The 18,382-nt window shown below is 53.1% G+C and overlaps 1 protein-coding gene across 1 annotated transcript; it reads right to left on the bottom strand.

The window, feature by feature from the left end:
- Nucleotides 1-5,962: 5,962 nt before the first annotated feature.
- Nucleotides 5,963-17,976, bottom strand: FGF6 (fibroblast growth factor 6). The gene is made up of 3 exons (NM_001192400.1): nucleotides 17,631-17,976; nucleotides 16,587-16,690; nucleotides 5,963-6,139 (listed from the first exon to the last, which is right to left on the bottom strand). Exons 1-3 carry the CDS (start codon nucleotides 17,974-17,976, stop codon nucleotides 5,963-5,965), a joined length of 627 nt encoding a protein of 208 aa, NP_001179329.1.
- Between the last annotated feature and the right edge of the window lie 406 nt (nucleotides 17,977-18,382).

The raw sequence follows: 18,382 nt of genomic DNA, 5'->3' as shown, positions 1-18,382 counted from the left end.
TAGTCGTCCTCAACAGAGATTATTGCCTATGTTGTGAGCATGCTCAGTCACCCAGTCGTGTCTGACTCTTCCCTCAGCCCCACCTGCCCCTTCAAACACCTGCAACAGCCTCCCTCCCCTAGAGCATCCATCCTACCCTGACCTCACCTACCCACTCACTCACCTGAATTCTGACTGACGCCCCTCACAGCTCAGCTCTCGCTGGAATGAGTCCCCTTATCCACCCTGGGCCCTGATCTGTGCCCCCATGGGACCCCTGGACTTCCTCATTCATGCCTCTTAATCACAAATTGCTGAATTATTCCTTTAATATCTGTCTTCCTTGCTAGTATATGAGCCCACAGATAACTGATCACAGCAATATTGTTGGGGCCAGTGTGGTATCTGGGCACACAGCAGGAGCTCAGAGATGTTAACTGCATGGATAAACACAAGGGTGAGATAAAGACGGCACGGGACCAGGTGGCTCTTCCAGCAGAAAGTGAAAGTGAAAGTGTCCTTCGCTCAGTCGTGTCCGACTCTTTTGCAACACATGGACGGTAGCCTGCCAGGCTCCTCTGTCCATGGGATTCTCCAGGCAAGAATACTGCAGTGGGTTGCCATGCCCTTCTCCAGGGGATCTTCCCCACCTAGGGATCGAATCCAGGTCTCCTGCACTGCAGGTGGATTCTTTACCATCTGAGCCACCAGGGAAGCCCTCTTCTAAGAGTGTAGGTTTATTCAGAACCCATCATTGCTCAGCTGAAGACACACTGCCATTCATCCCCCCCAGGGCCTGTGGAGGAGGCAGAAGAGGGTGGGGTGTGGGTGCAGGGGTGAGGGGTGGGGTGGAGGGGCTGATGATGGTGGGGGCCAGCGCACAGAAAGGAGAGAAGGGGTCTCTCTCTCACCAGGCTGGGTGATCTTGGGTAAGAAACTTACACTCCCTAGCCTTTTTCTTCTTTTAACCCATGAAAAGATTTTTAAAAATGATTTATAAAGTCTCTCTTGGCCCAAATGTTCTACAAGTTCAGTCATCCTTCTAGACCAGGGCTCTGCAATGTCGGGGTTGCCTGGGTAGATTCCTGGGCCCACCCAGGCCTAGATGCTGGGAGTGTGGCTTGGAATCTACACTTTAATACATTCACGGGTGATTTTTATATTTTTAATGCAAGTCCATGAGAGGCTAGGGAACTGTTTCTGCCTTGTTCACTCACATGCCTGCCCCCAAATCTAGCCCAGGGCAGCCCAGAGACAGGTGCCCCCAAACTATTAATAATCCTGGATGGGCGAATACGTGGATGAGTAACGAAGATGATTGATGGCCCCAGAAGTGTGCACAACCAGGCTCCTGGCACACTGTGTGTGTGCACATGCTCAGCTGTGTCCAAGTCTTTGTGACCCCAGGACTGTAGCCCGCCAGGCTCCTCTGTCCATGGGATTTCCCAGGCAAGAATACTGGAGTGGGTTGCCATTTCCCCCTCCAGGGGATCTTCCCAGCCCAGGGATCGAACCCAGGTCTCCTGCATTGCAGGTGGATTCTTTATCAGCTGAGCCACCAGGGAAGCGTCTGGCCCACCAGGGCTTCCCTGGTCTACCATGGCTGACAGTATCGTCCTTCTCCCTCCTTGGCTGTATTTCCCCTTCTGTAAAATACAGAACGGATGAAGCGACCCATGTGACTACTTCCAGCCTTAAAAATCCACAGCACCATGCACTCCTGCTTTCTCTCTCCAATTTGCCTTCCTCCTCGAGAGGAGAAAAAGAATCCACAGCCCAAAGATTTGTTGTCGGTTTTAATAGGAGGGGTGGAGTCCAACAGTTTAGAGGAACGTATAAAAAGACCTTTTCCTTTTTGCTGGAACACGATATGGTTTGTGCATAGCACATACATATTAAAAAAAAAATAGAAGCATCACATTTTACAAGCACGTGACTGAACAAATTCTGCGTTTTCCTACCCGCTAAACCCAGGCTCTGCCCTGGGATGCAGCCTGAGGTACTGATTGATTTATATGAATAGGAAGGAGAACCCACATGAGGACCCAGCGGTGTGGGTGCTGGACTCTGCCGTTCAGTGGGGCATCCCCACACGGTCTGTGTGAGCTGTCTGCCGGGTGGACCAGATTCGGGAGGCTGTGGGCACAGTCACTCCTGCCTCCTGTCCAGGGCAGAGGACACACCAGTTCTGGGGCAAGCACAGATGTCAGTGTTTCCATTTACTCTTCTGGCCCTGACCCTAACTTTCTTACTGTTGGCATTTTCCTGGGAGGTAGCACAATGAATGCTTGGGTTCTTGCTGAAAGGAGAGTGTAGAAATACTAGCTACCCACTTCGCAGGTGCGGGAGGGGTGGGGGGCAGAGAACACCTCCTTGGTGGTGACGGACCCAGAGCCCTTGGGGGAAAGCATTGGGATAGAAAGAGGTAGGAGCGATCTAGCTTGTGTCCACGTGAAAAGGGGCAAAAAGGAAAGGGAGGGCAGAGAGCTCATCCCAGAGGCCAGTGACCGCGTCTGGTTTGTACTAGCAGCCGTGGCCCAGAGTGGGCAAAGGCGATGGAAGTCCAACTCTGGGGGGAAGGAGACTGGCAGCTTACGACCTCGTGCATTTCCTTCCTCCCCTAGGACTCTCTCAGGATGAGGAAGGGTCCGAGATCCAGGACGAGAGAGGGGCGGAGCCAGCCTGGGCTGGAGAGTCCCACCTGCTTCTGGATAGGATGGGAACTAGGAGAGAATTCCGGGCCTGGGGAGAAAGCGATGTGCCTGAAGGAGAGAAGTTTGTCGCCTGGAGCAGAGGACAGGAGAACCTCTCCTCTTTCTTAAGCCCCAGAACAGCCCTGACCACGGGCCTGGGGTGTGCGTTGGAGGTGTGGTGGGATGTGGGGGCGGAGGGGAAGGTACGAAGGAGAAGAATGATGGAGTGTCCATCACAAAGTTGTATGCTGCTTTTCCACTGGGAAGTGGGGATGGAGGGGTCAGGAGGCAGTGAGTGACCTACAGGAACAAGCAGGGCGTTTTCTGGTTTCCTCTGCGGTCCACCCATGGCTGCCCGAGGAGGGGGTAGATTCTTCAGGGCCTGGCCCCCCTTCTTTGTCCTGAGCTAAGTCGTCCAGCTGAGAAGCCACCTTCAGGGGGTGCACCTTGCTGCTCTCTTCTGCATCGTTTGTTCTTGAAGGGGTAACAAGGCAGTCTCTGGGCTCCTGGAGCCCCGCCTTTGCCTGGAGCTCCTGGAGGTGGTTTGGGATGGAATAGAGGCCATTTAGCTATAAAAACTGCATGAACCAGGGTCACAGCTTAGGATCTGGTGGAGGGAGGACCCAAGACATTCTTAGTCCATGCTTGGCGGGAAGGTGGGTTCCACCTCTGTTCCCCTGCTTCTGCCACCTCCCTGCAGCCGTTTGGATCCAATGGGGCTGACAGCTGAGCATGGGCCTCGGTTGGGGATGACCAAGGAGAGAACTCTGCACACCGGTGCAGACCTCCCTCTGTTTCTGCCCCGATCCCATGTCTATGGATGGGGGTTGATTTTCCCCTAAGCTCAGTTGCTCACAGGTCAGAGGGAAAGCCCTGGGAGAATTCCTCTGGATGGGAAGGATGTTAAAGAGTCAGTGATTCAGCCGTACATCAGAGGTGATCTTTGAAGTACTGAAACTCTAGTACACCATGGGCCCGGGTACCAGTGAGAACAGACACCCAGCTGCCCACAGGGACGTCGGACAATGCGTTATACTGGAGTGACGGGCATCAAGCCTGCCCGGTCCCGGGCATTTGAGAGCTTCTCATCCTCCCTTCCAGCATCAGAGATGGGAGTGGACATTTGGGGAAACTCCTGGTCAGGATTTGGGCACTTTTATAAGCCTCTAAGGGGCTGCAGGAAAGATCTAACCATCTGAGGCCTCATGACTCTCCTTAGAAGAGCCTTCTCCTGCCAAGAGAGTGCAGCACCTGGGGGAGAAGGGAACCAATATTTTGGGACCTGTGACTTCCTTCTCCTCTTCAGATTGTGGTCCATCCGTCCCCACCCAGAACCCCTACACGCCACTGCATCCTATTGGGAGCTGACCCATCACTCAGGTTGTGAGTGCATCGGTTTCCAACATACCCTGTTAAACAGACCAGTTACTCAGGACAAGACCTCCTGAAGAACAATCTGTTTTGTCCCCTGCCTCCAAGCAGACCTACACTTGAAATATTCCAAACAGTCAAGATGGACCAATGGTTTCCCCTTCTGCTTGACCAAGACCCCAGCTCCATCCAGTTTCTATTCAAGACCTGGCTGTGTTCTCTCTCATCCTGAGCTCTCATTGTCTGTTGCATCTTTGCTCACTTTGGTGCAGCCTCTTGTCCCTCCCCCAGCACATGTCTGCCCTGATATGTGCCGGGCAGAGGAGGTGACCAGCAGGGTGTCTCTCCCTTGGATCGTCAGCCCCTGACTTCAGCTCATCCCGGCTCTATCTATAGCTGGACACATCTGCAAATAGAGAGGTGTGTCAAAGGTGAGGATATTTGCAGCAGAGGAAGGGCTGGTCTTGCTGGCCGGGGCCTCTGAGAGTCACAGAGGGTGTCAGCTCATTTTGTAACCCGCCCGTCCACGTCCGCCGAAAATATGTGTGCTCCGACACGGGTCTCTCTGGTTTCAGATTTAGGAACGTCCCAATGGCTCAGGCATCCAAAGGCTTCAGGCGGACAACATTTATAGTCACTTGGGGCACCTCTGCTTTAAATACTCTCAAAGGCCAGGAGGCAAGAAGGCATTGTGGCAGCAAGGAGCCGCTTCAGCTGGGCTGCTCCATTTCACCGGATTATCACTCTTCTCCTACTGGAGGGGGTTAGGGGGGCAAACTCCGGACATCACGATGCCCAATTCCGCTGCATCCAGGCACCGGTGCATGTGTGGGGGAGGTCGGCTGAGAAGGAAGTGAGAGTATCAGATGAGAACTTGGGTGAGTTTCCTGGACGTTACTGGAGAGGAATTAGCATCTGAAGTCTGAAACCTCTCTACTTCCTTCATGACCTATTTTGTGCCCCTCGATGCTCGCCAAAGAGGTTGCCATTATTAGGATCCTTGTCATCTGAGGTTAAAATAAGACCCAGTTCAACGTGGAAAAGTTACGGGCAGGCAGCCTGGCCCCAGCTTGTTCTTGGAGCCGCGCGCAGCACTTCAGTCCTCCGGGCAGAAAGGTTCTCTCTAGGACGCCCCATCCACTCTGCTGCTTCTAGCCAGTTTTCTACCAGTAGCCTCACACACTGCTCCGACCTTCTCCTCCAAAAAAAAGGGGACATTGTCTCCCCCAGCTTCCCCAACAATGTGTCCCAGGGCCCCAGAGCCCTCACACCCAGGATGCCTTGAGTGCCCGCTCAGTCTTTCTGTCTGCAGCTAAATCTTACGCCCTGTCACCCTGTCCTCTCTGCACTTTAGAGGACAGCTGCTTCCTGCCCCCGCCTCCGAGGCAACCCACGCGGTCAGCAGCCTCTGCGAGGGAAGGTGATTGGAAAGAGGCAGAATGGGAGCACGCATCGATCCTGCTGGCTGACAGGTGACATTCTTGCAGGCAGATTCCGGTGATGCCTGGAGGAAGAAACCTGTTCGGAGATGCCCAGATGCCTCGGCTCTGATGATATAGACTGAGATGTCTGTACGTATAGACTGAGATGTATGGATATACATCAGCACACACACTTCGTCCCCTCCTTTTCCAGCGCCCAGGGTCCTCTTCCACGAGTTTCTCTGGACTTTCTCCCCTCAGTTGAGGTCAGAGCATGGGATCAATCCATTGCCATTCTAGGAGCCCGTCTGCAACCCCTCCCTTGGGTGGGTCACACGCCATGGGGTCCGGTGGCTCTGGGTACCGGCTCAGGTCTCCCCCCTCCCAAGCAGAGAAGGAGCTCAACTCAGGAGGCATAGGGGGAAGGGGAACTGTCCACTTGTGCAAAATTCCAACAGAAGACGTTGCTTTCCACCTGTGAGCCTTCCTCCGGGGTCCTCATATCCTAGGGAGGAAGTGCGTGACAGTCATGGTGGGGGACACCTTGCTGCCCCGCTTCACCCTTCCGTATTTGCTCAGCGCGATGTAGGCGCCTCGGTACAGGTCCGACTCGTAGGCATTGTAGTTGTTGGGCAGGAGGGTCTCTCTGAACTTGCACTCTTCTTGGAAGCTGGGCTGTGGAGGAAACGAACAAACGGCAGAGCATCAGTGATGAACGAAGCCCAGCAGGCCTCGGGCTCCTCGCCTCCCTGAATCGGATGACCGCTGGAAGCTCTGAGCTACCCTGGGTAAGCAGAAGCCTGGAGCTGAAAACAGGAGGGCCTTCGGAGCTCTCGTGGGCCCCCCTCACCTTCCCCCTCTTCATTATGAGAAAACTCAGGCCCAGGGATGTGGGTGGACAGCCTGTGTCACATGGAGAACGGGGGTGCTCCGGGCTGCCAGTCGTGGGCACTCAGTCTCCTAAACACCTGGATGATAATTTATTACGTTCAGAGACAGCACCAGGAAGGGACAGAGAAAGCTGTCTTCTCGAGTCTGCTGGGAGAGGATCTAGTGGAGCAGGACTGGGGACTGGGGTTTGATCAATGGCTCCACTTGTGTGGCCTTGGGGCAGCCGTCTCTCCTCCAGACCTGTTTCCCTTCTCTGCACTCCGCGTGCTGGGGGACCATCAAGAGGGGCAGGTGAGTGGAGGTTGAGACGGACAACTTTCTAAGGCCTTCCCAGCACTCCTGCGTCTGGTTATTATGGTAATTCTCTCTGCAGTTGGATCCCTCCTCCCATCTTTCCCAGGTTAAGGCCCAGGTGTGCTGCCCTTAAAAGGCCCATCTTCGGCTTTGATTTTGAGCCCAGAGGTGCCTGGTGTCACCTGTGCGTGTGTGCTCAGTCGTGTCCGACTCTTGGCGACCCCATGGACTGTAGCCCACCAGGCTCCTTTGTCCATGGGATTCCGCAGGCAAGAATACTGGAGTGGGTTGCCATGACCTCCTCCAGGGGATCTTCCTGACCCAGGGATAGAACCCATGTCTCATTATGTCTCCTGCATTGGCAGGTGGGTTCTTTACCACTGAGCCACCGGGGAAGCCCTGGTGCCCTCTAGGAATCCACCATTCTCCAGAGAAAGGCAGGAATGAGATGGTGATGGGCAGAGACTTTATGGGGAACAGAGCCTGGTTCCCTCTGTGACCCATGGTGCCGTGGAGTCTGGGGCTGGTGATGAAGGGTCCCTGCTGGATCGAGTTGTGTGAGGACCAACTTGTTCAGAAACTGAGGGCCAGGCTTCCTGCCACACATCGACAAGTTCAGCCCCAATAAATCACCCAAGTCCTCCTTTATTCCTAGAAGAGGGGGCCCTCCATTCAAACCCACCCAGGTCACTGCCCTCGGCTGGGGGGATTTCTGGGCTTCAGGTGGAGGTCGCTCCCTTGGGGGGCCAGAAAGCCTGGGGTCTGGTCTTTAGAGAAATGCAGAATGAAACAGAGACAAAGCTGAGCATAATACCTGACTCCTTCCTGCCGGCTGAGGCCATCGGCTATAAAAAACCCACTCAATGGCTGAGCGGCTGTGCCAGGGGTGTCGTCTGACCTTCTCAAGAAGAATCGTACTACGAGCGCCTGGCCTTACCCTGCCGGTGTGGGGTGGACGAGAGCCTCTTTCTCTGATGAACAAGGGTGATGAGCTGGCTCCTCAGGGCTCCGAGTGAACCAGTCTGACAGCACTGAAAACAATGCACCATCCCAGGGGACTCCTAAACACAGTTCCCTGAGACAAGGACTGCGTCCTTTTGAGCAGGTGACACTGGATGAATGATGCTATAATAGGGGCTCATGGATGCCCACAAAGGGGTAGCTCTTGAATGCATCGAGAGCCAGTGAGAGGCAATGGGCACTGTCTAGGTAATACGTTGGGTACCACTCACCCATCCCTCTGCCACCCCTCGTTGAATGAAGGTCTCCTGTCTTTCCCTCACACACCCCTGGGCTACTGTTGACAAGGCACCTCCCTGTGATGTTCATTTCCTGGACACGACCCTGCAAAGTCTGCACCAGCTGTGTCAACTGGCTTCTGAATATCGCACCAGGGAGTTCTGTTTTTCACAAGTTTTTATCTTTCTTGCCATGGGTGCTCAAAAATATTTGCAGAATGAAGAAAGGAATGTCCCAAAGCAGGAAAAAGAAACTAATCAAAGTAGGCGAAGCATATGTGACGACTCACCTCTTATTTAGCTATGTGAACTTGACAAGTGATTTCACCTCCTAAACCTCAGCTTCCTCATCTGTAAAATGGGAGCAGTGAGGACAGTTCTGTCACAGAATTGGAGGGAGCATTCACTGAAATAATGCATGGTATAAAGTGAAAAATAATTGCTATTGCCATAATGATTCCCCTCCAACTGATTCATAGATTGGTTGAAAGTAAAAGCACTGAAGGCTTTGTCTTACCTGGGATCATCATTCCTGTAAAACTTGCTGTGGGGGCTTACCTGGTGGTCTAGTGGTTACGAATCTACCTGCTAATGTAGGGGACATAGGTTTTCCAGACATCCCTGGTCTGGAAAGAGTCCCTGCACCTTGGAGCATCTGAGCCCGTGAGCCACAACTATTGAGCCTGTGTTCTAGAGTCTGGGAGTGGCAACAGCTGAAGCCTGCACACCCTAGAGCCCGTGCTCCGAAACAAGAGAAGTCACCACAGTGAGAAGCCCTCGAACCACAACGGAGAGCAGACCCCGCTCTCCACATCTAGAGAAATGTCCCCACAGCAACCAAGACCCAGAGTGGCCAAAAATAAACAAAGTTTAAAAAAAGCTGCAGTGGGTTGTAGGACAAGTTAGCTTCTAAGCCCTGCATTTATTGCCTGAGTGGTGGTAGCGGGTGAGCCTGGGGGAGCGGGGCACAGAGCTGACCGGGCTCTGGCCCCACACTCCTGGGGCCTCTCGGGACACAGGGGGTCGGGGGAACCACAGGACCTAAGGCTGTCCATGGGTAAAGCTCCAGGGAAAAGTGAATTTGGATCAATGCTCAAAGTTGAGCAGAAATAATGCTGCATAAATTAACAGTCTGGTGCAGCTCAACAAACAGAATACGATCCAGAAGTAAATCCAAACATGAACATAAAATGCATATAAAATAAAAGTGGCAATTCCAATCACCGGAGAAAACATGGTGTTGGAAGAACTGGATACTATCTTATATGATAATAATAATGGAATAATAATAAAATTTGATGTATGATTTTATTCCTAACTCTAAAATAAATTCCAAAGGAACAAATACTTAAACGCTAAAAAGAGAAACTTAAGGAGAGTTCCCTGGTCGCCTAGTGGTGCTTTCACTGCCAAGGCCCAGGTTCAATCCCCAGTCTGGAAACTGAGATACCACAAGCCATGCAGGTGGGACCAAAGACAAGAAAAAAAGAGAGAAGAGAATCTTTAAAAAAAGTCAGAAAGCTCTTTCTAAGCAGGACACAAAAACTAGAGGCCATTATTGAAACCCAAGAGGAATAAATTAGACTTCTGCCTGGAAAAAAAAAATCAACTTAAAGAAAATAAGAATGTAAATAGCAAACTGAATAAAAAAACATTTACAATGCATTATACTATATAATATAGTTTGCAACAGATTAAATTTTGCTATTATACTCAGAACCATGAACTGACTAAAATGGATGTTTTTAGACAGTTTACAGAAAAGGAAATACAAGTAGCATTTAAACATAAGAAAATACGCCTAACTCAGTCGTGTCCGACTCTTTGTGACCCCGTGGACTGTAGCCCGCCAGACTCCTCTGTACATGGAAATCTCCAGGCCAGAATACTGGAGTGGGTAGCCATTCCCTTCTCCAGGGGATCTTCCCAGCCTGGGAACCTGGGTCTCCTGCACTGCAGGCGGATTCTTTACCATCTGAGCCACCAGGGAAGCCCTAAAGGAAAGATAAACCACAACTGTGTGATCACATTTTTAATTGCCGGATTGCAAAGAGAACTGTGTTGGATAAGAGGCATTCACTGGTGAGGGCATGGGGACTAGGAGTTCTCGTTGGATGTGCTGGTGTGTGTATTGTTGTAACTTCTGTCAAGAGAAAATTTACAATATGTATTAGAATAAAATAATAACTACAGTTTCGATTAGTGCTTCCACTTCTAGGAATTTATCTTACAGGCTCACTCCCATGCGTGTATAAAAGTCACGCACTGCAGCAGCATCTATAACAGTGAGAGACCGGAAACAGCCTCAGCGTCTATCAGGCGGGCGGCGCTCCGCTCAGTGATGGGACAGCCACACACAGAATGCTCTCAGTCATAAAAAACCAGAACCCCTCTGTGCACTGTTTGGAGATGGCCCCTAAGGCATACGGTTCAGTGGAGAAGCAAGATTCAAACACTGAGTAGTTTGCTCCTGTTTGTGTGATTTTAAAATATGATGCCAACATAAGCACACACATAGGGATGCTGGCTCTTCCTAGGATGGTTGGCACACGAGGGCTAGGGACAGTGCTGCCCTGGGGACAGTCTGGGTCTTTGAGACAACACTGAAAGGGAGGAACTTCCCTGGTGGTCCAGTGGTTAGGACTCTTGAGCTCCCAATGCAGCGGGCTTGGGTTCGATCCCTGGTCAGGGAACTAAGATCCCATATACTGCATGGCATGGCCAACACCCCCCGCCCCCCCCCCCCCAAAAAAAACCCACAAAAAACAGTGAGAGTGAGACTTCATTTCCATGGTGTATTCTTCTGCACCTCCCCAACCCTTAAACCATGTTCATGTATTGATATTACCTTGTCATGTTAGTGGATTAGTAAAAATGGGGAGGGAATTGAGGATGGAAGATGGCCCAGAAAATGGACTGAGAGAAGCTTTGTATCAGAGACTGGTCTGTGCTCTCCCTCTAGTCCTGTCCAGCCCCCTGTCCACCCACCAATTGGTTTTAACTTTTTATGACCCTGGAGAGCACCCCACCCGCCAGTTTCCAGAAGAATTCATTTCTGATCTAAACGGTGGTCAAGGGAGAGGTTTCACGTGAGGTTTGCAAACTCTGATTCCCTTGTGGCTCAGATGGTAAAGCCTTTACCTGCAATGAGGGAGACCTGGGTTTGATCCCTGTGTCGGGAAGATCCCCTGGAGAAGGAAATGGCAACCTGCTCCAGTACCCTTGCCTAGAAAATTCCATGGATGGAGGAGCCTGGTGGGCTGCAGTCCATGGGGTCGCAAAGAGATGGACACGACTGAGCGACTTCACTTTCTTTGCAAACTCTAGAGAGGAAATCAGATCTTGGGCAGAGGTCTCCAGGGACAGGACAGGAAGAGAGAGGAATTGAGCCAGATTGGAGCCAGAAATTCGGAGCATTTGCCCTGATCCAATAGAAGAATCTAGCTTTTGCTAAGGTCTAGATCTTCTAAAACATATTTGTTTAAATGTGCACGATGGTGGTGTTATACATGGTGCTTTGGTCTCTGCTCATCAGGTTTTGATATTCAACTTCCACCCCCAGCTTTTCAGAAAGTTTCCAACCTCTGTTTCTTTCCTCCAGCCCACTTCACGTCCCTAGCCTTCCCCACGTTGTGTGAGTTGCTCAGTTGTGTCATAGTCTTTCCAGTCCCACGGACTGCAGCCCTCCAGGCTCCTCTGTCCATGGGATTCTCCAAGCAAGAATACTGGAGTGGGTTGCCATTCCCTTCTCCAGGGGCGCTTCCTGACCCAGGGATCGAATCCGGGTGACCCACATTGCAGGCAGATTCTTTACTGTCTGAAGCCTTCCCCAGAATTCTGTGTGAATCCAAAGTGAGAAGAGACATGGATGAAGTTGCTTTGAAAGCCTCTCTGCCTCTCCCTGGCCCCTTCCTCTCTGAGCCCCTCTGCTCCATCCCTGGTGTTCAGGTGGCCACGCGGCTGGGGGCAGGAGGCCAAGACCGTGGCCCTGAACTCTTCCCTCCAGCTGATGCTCCACGGCCCCACGGATGCTCAGGCTGGCATCGGGACCAGCCCCTCACTTCATCTTACCATTTGTGTCCCTGAGCCGAGTCTCATGGCTCAGGAATGTTGGCTCCTCAGCTCTGGTGAGAAAAGCCAAGCAAACGCCGTGTTAAGAAAAGCAGCTACCGTATATTATTACTTGAACAAATGAAAATAATTCCCCTGGATCACATTGCCGGGGCCTGCCAGGCCCCAAGCTCCAGCATGACAATGTCTTAAATTCCACGTAGGTCTAATCGGACTTCTGAGGACCCGAGCTCTAAAGCGTTTAGCTCTGGCAGTGGAGAGGGGGCATTTTGCATGGGTGGGTGGGACATACAGGGGTCTTGGCATGAGTTACTGCTGGTGGAAATGCCCCTCAGAGTCTGAGGTGGACCAGACAGCCATCCCAGACTCTGGTCTTTGTTCACTAGGTCACCGGACTGATGGAAGTTTCTCCTTGTCTTTAAAGTTCTTTCTTCTAGGGCTGCCTAGGCCGTTTTCCCCCTTTACTCTTGGTTGTCTATGGGCATGGGAGTTGGGGAGGGGGTTGCATGGATAAGGAGTGGGGAGGTAAGAAGAAACCCAGAGAACTCTTTGTCCCAAGACCCTCTCCTCCTGGAGCCCAACTGCTGCTTTCTCAGTCCCTAGCTGAAATGGAGAAACAGCACCTCCTGGCTCTGAAGACGCCTGTCCTTTCTAATCCCCGTTCCTAACACACAATTGCATAGGCAACTTGGAAGCGTTTGAAGATGCCTCCACCGGGCCTGTCGTGCTTCTCACTCCTCGTTCCTGCATCGCCCTGGGTAGCAGGCAGGCTGCAGACAAAGCCATTTGGGAGACCGTCTGCAGGGCTCCTCAGGCCCCTGGCTGCAGTGCAAGCCGCCCCCAGCTCTGGGGTCCCATCTCTGACCCTTCCACATATTGTCAGCACCAGTGACCCTTTGCCCCATCCGCTCAGACTCCATCTCCCGCTAGGGGAGAGAAGCAGTTAAGAGCAAGAGAAAGACCTGATCCTCCCCTCCCTGCAGGTTAACGCCCCAGGTAATAACCAAAGGCCTCTGTGGATGAAATAAATGCTGTGTTTCCCTTTTGTCATGATGCCATTGATGAAAAGGATGGAGACACAGTTATTCTGAATAAAACCAAAATCACTGAGAAGCATAACTGAATCCCTAGTAGATTTTCATCACTATGTACTTTTCTCAGCTAAAGGATTATAACAGTACCACTGTTACGTGGAGATCTTTGATTTTTTTCTTTTTTAATTTTAAAAAGATCAAGGAGATTGGAACTCACTGATTCCTGCCTCCGTCCCCATCAGAGGGAGCAGAGGTCTGCACTCAGAGATGGTTAGAGACTTTGCCAGAAGTAAGATAGTAGCTGGAGGCTAGGAGCTGAAACCTGGGTGTCAGTCTGCACAGCTGGTGCATTTCTGCTGCAGGCCTAGGGCATCACCTGTGGAGGCAGGTCTGCACACAAGCCTGATCCACCTGAGACCTCAGAGACCCAGGGTCCCATCTTCAAAACGGAGATGAAAATCAGACACGCCTCCCAGCTGTGCTGAGGGGTGCTGTCCAGAGAGCATCCCCAGGGCACCTGGCAAATAGTAGGTGCTCAATACGGGTGAGCTGTTTATATTGTCTAAACACTGCCACAGGCTCTGCACCCTTCCTTCCAAGGGATGAGACCAGTGGGAGTCCACTCTTTAGGTGGGTTTTCTTGGCGCTTATTTTCCTACCTTGGATTTCCCTGTAAAGAATCTGCCTGCAATGCAGGAGATGTGAGTTCAGTCCCCGGGTTGGGAAGATCCCCTGGAGAAGGGAATGGTAATCCATCCCAGTATTCTTGCCTGGAGAATCCCATGGACAGAGGAGCCTGGTGGGCTACAGTCCATGGGGTTGTAAAAGAGTCTGAGACGACCTAGCGAATAACACTGTTACTCATTTTCCTACCTTGCCCCCTGCCCCTCCGTCTCTCCCCCCAGCAGGGCTCCCCACCCCGAGAAGAAACCCCACTCAGGGACTACAGTAGCAGCTGAGCGTGCAGGGAAGGGAGACAGTTCCAGGGGCTTAAAGGGAAATAGTGTGAATGAAATCACCATCCATCAGGAGTCTTCCTGGCTCCGGAATCAGCTGGCAATTGTTCTTTCAGACTGTGGTAACGGTCCCTGGGGGGCACTGCAGGGTAAGGGGAGGGGGTTTAGGAGCATCTGGTGGGTCTGGGACTCCAGGGAGGACATCTCCCCTCCAAGAAGGTGCCCTTGGGCAGACGCCCCTGGGAGGTATATGAGGGGAGGAGGTGGAGGTGTACATGGTGGGCAGGGCTCTTCCCAGGGAAGCCCCCCTTTTTCCTGGACTTTGTCTCTACAGTGAGTCCTGTGGACCTCCTTTGAAGTCATCTGCCCAGGAGTGAGGGGTCAGCCTATGCTTCAGAGTCTCCCCCTCCTCGTGGTCCCAGAATGCTCTGTCCACTCTCAGTGCTCCTGCTGGTCCCAGTCTCCCTGGCTTCTCCTACGGAGACCCCAGGTTTCAAGTGGGAAGTGGTCACAGTGACCCTCTGTTTGCACCCTTCCCCCACCTCACAGTTAAATTTTTTTCAGGATAAGGAGAAAGAAATACTAAATAGCTTGTTAATGATGGTGGCAGAGATAAGGGTTGATGTAATCTGTGCTTCCTTCCAAAAGATTCACTTTGCGGAGAAGCTCAGAGCCAACTGCCCCCATTCCTGGCTCTGCAACCAGTGGGATCCAGGCAACACTCACGTGGCTGGGAAGGGGCTGTTGGGGACCATCCTCTGTACCAGGCGGGGCACTGGCTCCATCAAAGCCCTGCTGGCCCCAGGGACCACCCCCCTCTCCATCACACATGCAGAGAGCGGTGAAAAGGACATCTGAGGATCCCCGTTGCAGACCAGTTTCATCTCCCTGCAGCCTTCAGCACTGGTGTGACCCTCGGCCAGTGAGAATTCCCTGCCCTGCAAAGCCCATGTAGCCTGGTGGTCCCTAAGCCTGCTTGCACCTCAGAAATACCTGGGAAACTTGAATAAAAACAAACATATGCAGCCCGATCCAGCCCTAATGACTGAGCATCTCTGAGGAGGGACCCAAGAAACCTGGCCTGTGACAAGTTCCCAAGGTGGCGTGGATGCAGAGATTCCTCCCAGGAGACTCATCTCTAGGAGAGAGGTGGAGCCTGTGGCAGTGCTGAGACACCATAAATGATTCCCCTGTACTGAGCACCTACTGTTGGTCAGGAGCCCTGGGGATGCTCTCTAGGCACTCTTCCCCAGCAGCCCCGAGAGGTGCATCTGATCTTCATCCTCACTTTGCAGGTGGGACCCTGGGTCTGTGTGCAGACCTGCCTCTGTGCTCTGCAGGTGATGGCTGTAGGCCCTCAGCAGAAGCGCCTCTCATGGTACAGACTAGGACGCGGTTCCAACTCCAGCCTACCTGCCTCCAGCCACTTGTCCTCAGAGGCTCACGGATTCTGACGCACGCCTGGTCTCCACACAAACCAACACAGAGAGAGAGGTGTTAGCGCTGCAGATCACAGGCCGAGGCCACCTGGGCTCCCACTTCGGGCATTTCACAGCCCTGGTCTGTTGGGACAGCCTCCCTGGACGCCGGCCCCGGGTCCCAGAGCCTCCGCATTCACTTCCTGCTCCCGTCTGTCCCCACGCAGGGGTAGAACGGCCCTCCACGCCCTCCCCAGAAATAGTCACTCTGCTATTCCTCGACCATGGCTCACAGGTCTTCCTTTTTAGCCTTCTTATTTCGGTCGCGAGAACTCCCAGTGTCTCTGCCTTCACAGGAATGCTTTCCCCGTCCACATTTTGGAATATGGCAAAATTATGGGCTGGGAGACCCAGGAAGGAAGGGGTCAGAGAGAGCAGAGAAGTGGGGAAACGTGGAAGTTGGGGAGGTTAACCCAAGTGCTAGCATTGTCCCCACCAGTGGTGACGGGTGATGGGAGAAGGCAGAGGTGGGGGCTGGTGCCAGCCAAGGGGGTACAGTGCGGGGCATGGTTCTCTAGTGGCTGGCATCAGAGGTCAGTGGGCTTAAAATCTTAAAGTGAGATGTCCACGCACTGATAAAGGCGAGAAAAAGAGCTTCATCTCTTCCTGAGCTGTGCTTGTGGCTGGAGGGTGGCTCATGGGAGCAGCGTGTCTAGGCTGACACACAGGCCTGCTTCTCTGGGCCTCTCCAGCTCACAGCCTGATCGTAAGCTTGGACAACAGCTTTATGCAGAACTCCGGCTTCCCTTGGACCCTATGGCCCTCTGAGCTACGGTTCCTTTCTTGCTACAAGGCTCTGACGGGTGGGATCAAGAAAAACACGATCCAGCACAGAGTGGCAAGCACCTCACTCGCACCGGCTCCTCCCACAGTCCCCCTCCTCATTCTAGATAAATATGCACATCTCTGCTCAAGAGTTTGCATTACTTTCCTCAATGCACGGGCTTCCTGGGTGGCTCAGTGGGAAAGAGTCCACCTGCCAATGCAGGAGGTACGGGTTCGATCCCTGAGTAGGGAAGATCCCCTGGAGGGGGAAACGGCAACCCACTTCAGCCTGGAGAATCCCATGGACAGAGGAGCCTGGCAGGAGACTGAGCTACTGAGCATGCAGGCAGGCCTCGTGTGCGGCCTGAAAGCTTCCCTTGGCCTGATGGACTCACCGTGGCGTATAATTTTCCTTTACTGTTCATGGCGACGAAGAGGGCGCTCTTCACCCCAAAGAGGCTCACCACGCCTCGCTCCACCGTGGAAATCTCCAGCAGGCCTGCCAAAGAGACAGGGGCTGTGTTACCCCAGGATTGTGCAAAGCGGTGTGGGATGTCAACCTAAAGGTGACCTCCCCCCTACAAGTACATCTAGGCCCACCCTCCTGCTTCTAGAAAGTCAGGCCTTCTGTCGCCTCCACCCTGATCTCACTTTAGGAGCTGAGTTGCCAGTCTGGTCCATTCTACTGAACTGTTAACAATCGAGTTTTGCAAGGGGGAAGTTCTGACATCGGAGTTAGAGATTCCAGTGGCCACCTGGGCATCAACCTAAGGGTAGCTTCGAATCTGGGCCTAATCACATGAGGTCCTTGACATGGATAAAAAAAATGAATTCTGATTAGCTTTGTTTAAAATGTCTCCTCGCATTTCAACACATCTCAGCCCATCTAATCTTGCAAACACCGCAGCCACACAGACCCTGTCGGCTGCCCTGGGTCCTCCAGCCCCATCCCCTCCTGGGGAGAGCCCATCTAGACAGCAACCCACCAACTTGTAGGGCGGGTGTGGGGGGTGGGGGCAAGCTGAACTAGAAAGAAGGATAAGCTGCAGCTGGAAAATCTGCAAACGACTTGCCTTTCCTCTCAAAGAGGGAAGTAAAATAAAAAGCAGCTCATATCTAATCTGGTCTAAGCATCCTTGCCAGTTCTCTCCACCCTCATTTTGTGGCTCCCCCTGGCTGGGGGTTCCCGGTAGTCCTATGAGGCCACAGTGGTGCCTGAAATACTGAAGGAATTAATGCCTCAGGGGCATGCTGATGGCAGAGGATGCTCAGACCTCAGCCTATGCATCCTGCAGGAGCAAAGCGAGTTGGGGGAGGTGGCTAAGCTAGTGGGCACCCAAGTGTAGAATCCCCCCCACTTTATCACAGGACCCCAGGCACCAGAGACCTGCTGGAGTCCCAGCCCCCCGCTTCCCCAACCGGCTGCGGCTGGCACTCACTGTAGGGGTTCTCCTCGTGGGTCCCGCTGATCCGGCCGTCGGGGGGCACCTGAAGGTGGAAGCCGATGCCCACGTTGCAGTACAGCCTCCGCTGCCGCTTGATCCCCACCAAGTAGCCACTCTCCCAGTTCACGCCAGCGATCTCTCCGGCCAGCCCGGCTCGAGACCTGGATAGCAGGGTGCCCCAGCCCCTCGAAGCCAGCAGTGTGCCGTTGGCTCTCGTGCCCGCAGGAGAGGGCACCACCATGCCCACTAGGACGCCGAGGAAGACGAGAGCCCGCAGCGTGCCCTGCGGACGTCCTGCTCCCCGGGACATAGTGATGAGCGGCGTCTGTCCCCGGGCCATCCACCTTGCCTCTCAGGCACGTGGTCAGAATTAATGGCCCTAAAAATACCGCCCTTCTTGTTTTTCTCCCCTCGGCATGGCGGCAGGGGCTTATTTTTGGAAGGCAGTTGAAGGCTGCTGACATGAAACCAAAGCCGGCTTTGGGCACTTGGGTCTGGAGCAGAGGGACCCAGGCTGAGCCGCGGCCGGTAGGGACCATGGCTTGGGGACGCTGCCTGGCTGGCCCGCTCGCTCCGACCCGAGTTGATTATATCGGATTGGACCTGTCTTTATAGTTCAGCCACCCGGCCCTCCCTGCCACCCATCATCACCCTGACGTCAAGTGGGCCACCTCACTTATCCAGGGCTGTAACATTAACCTGCTCCAGGGCCTGGCTGCCTCCCCAGACCCCCGGCACCCCCCCCA

Source organism: Bos taurus, chromosome 5, assembly GCF_002263795.3.
Source record: "Bos taurus isolate L1 Dominette 01449 registration number 42190680 breed Hereford chromosome 5, ARS-UCD2.0, whole genome shotgun sequence".
NCBI lineage: Eukaryota > Metazoa > Chordata > Mammalia > Artiodactyla > Bovidae > Bos > Bos taurus.
This window is presented reverse-complemented; position numbering and strand designations above follow the sequence as displayed.

What these genes read in the sequence shown, in the direction of transcription:
- FGF6 (NM_001192400.1), bottom strand. Translation starts at nt 17,976, where the DNA reads ATGGCCCGGGGACAGACGCCGCTCATCACTATGTCCCGGGGAGCAGGA. An exon ending in CCACGAGGAGAACCCCTACA is followed by an intron (nt 16,691 to 17,630) that starts GTGAGTGCCAGC and finishes TCTCTTTGGCAG; the next exon opens with GCCTGCTGGAGATTTCCACG. An exon ending in AAGGAAAATTATACGCCACG is followed by an intron (nt 6,140 to 16,586) that starts GTGAGTCCATCA and finishes TTTCCTCCACAG; the next exon opens with CCCAGCTTCCAAGAAGAGTG.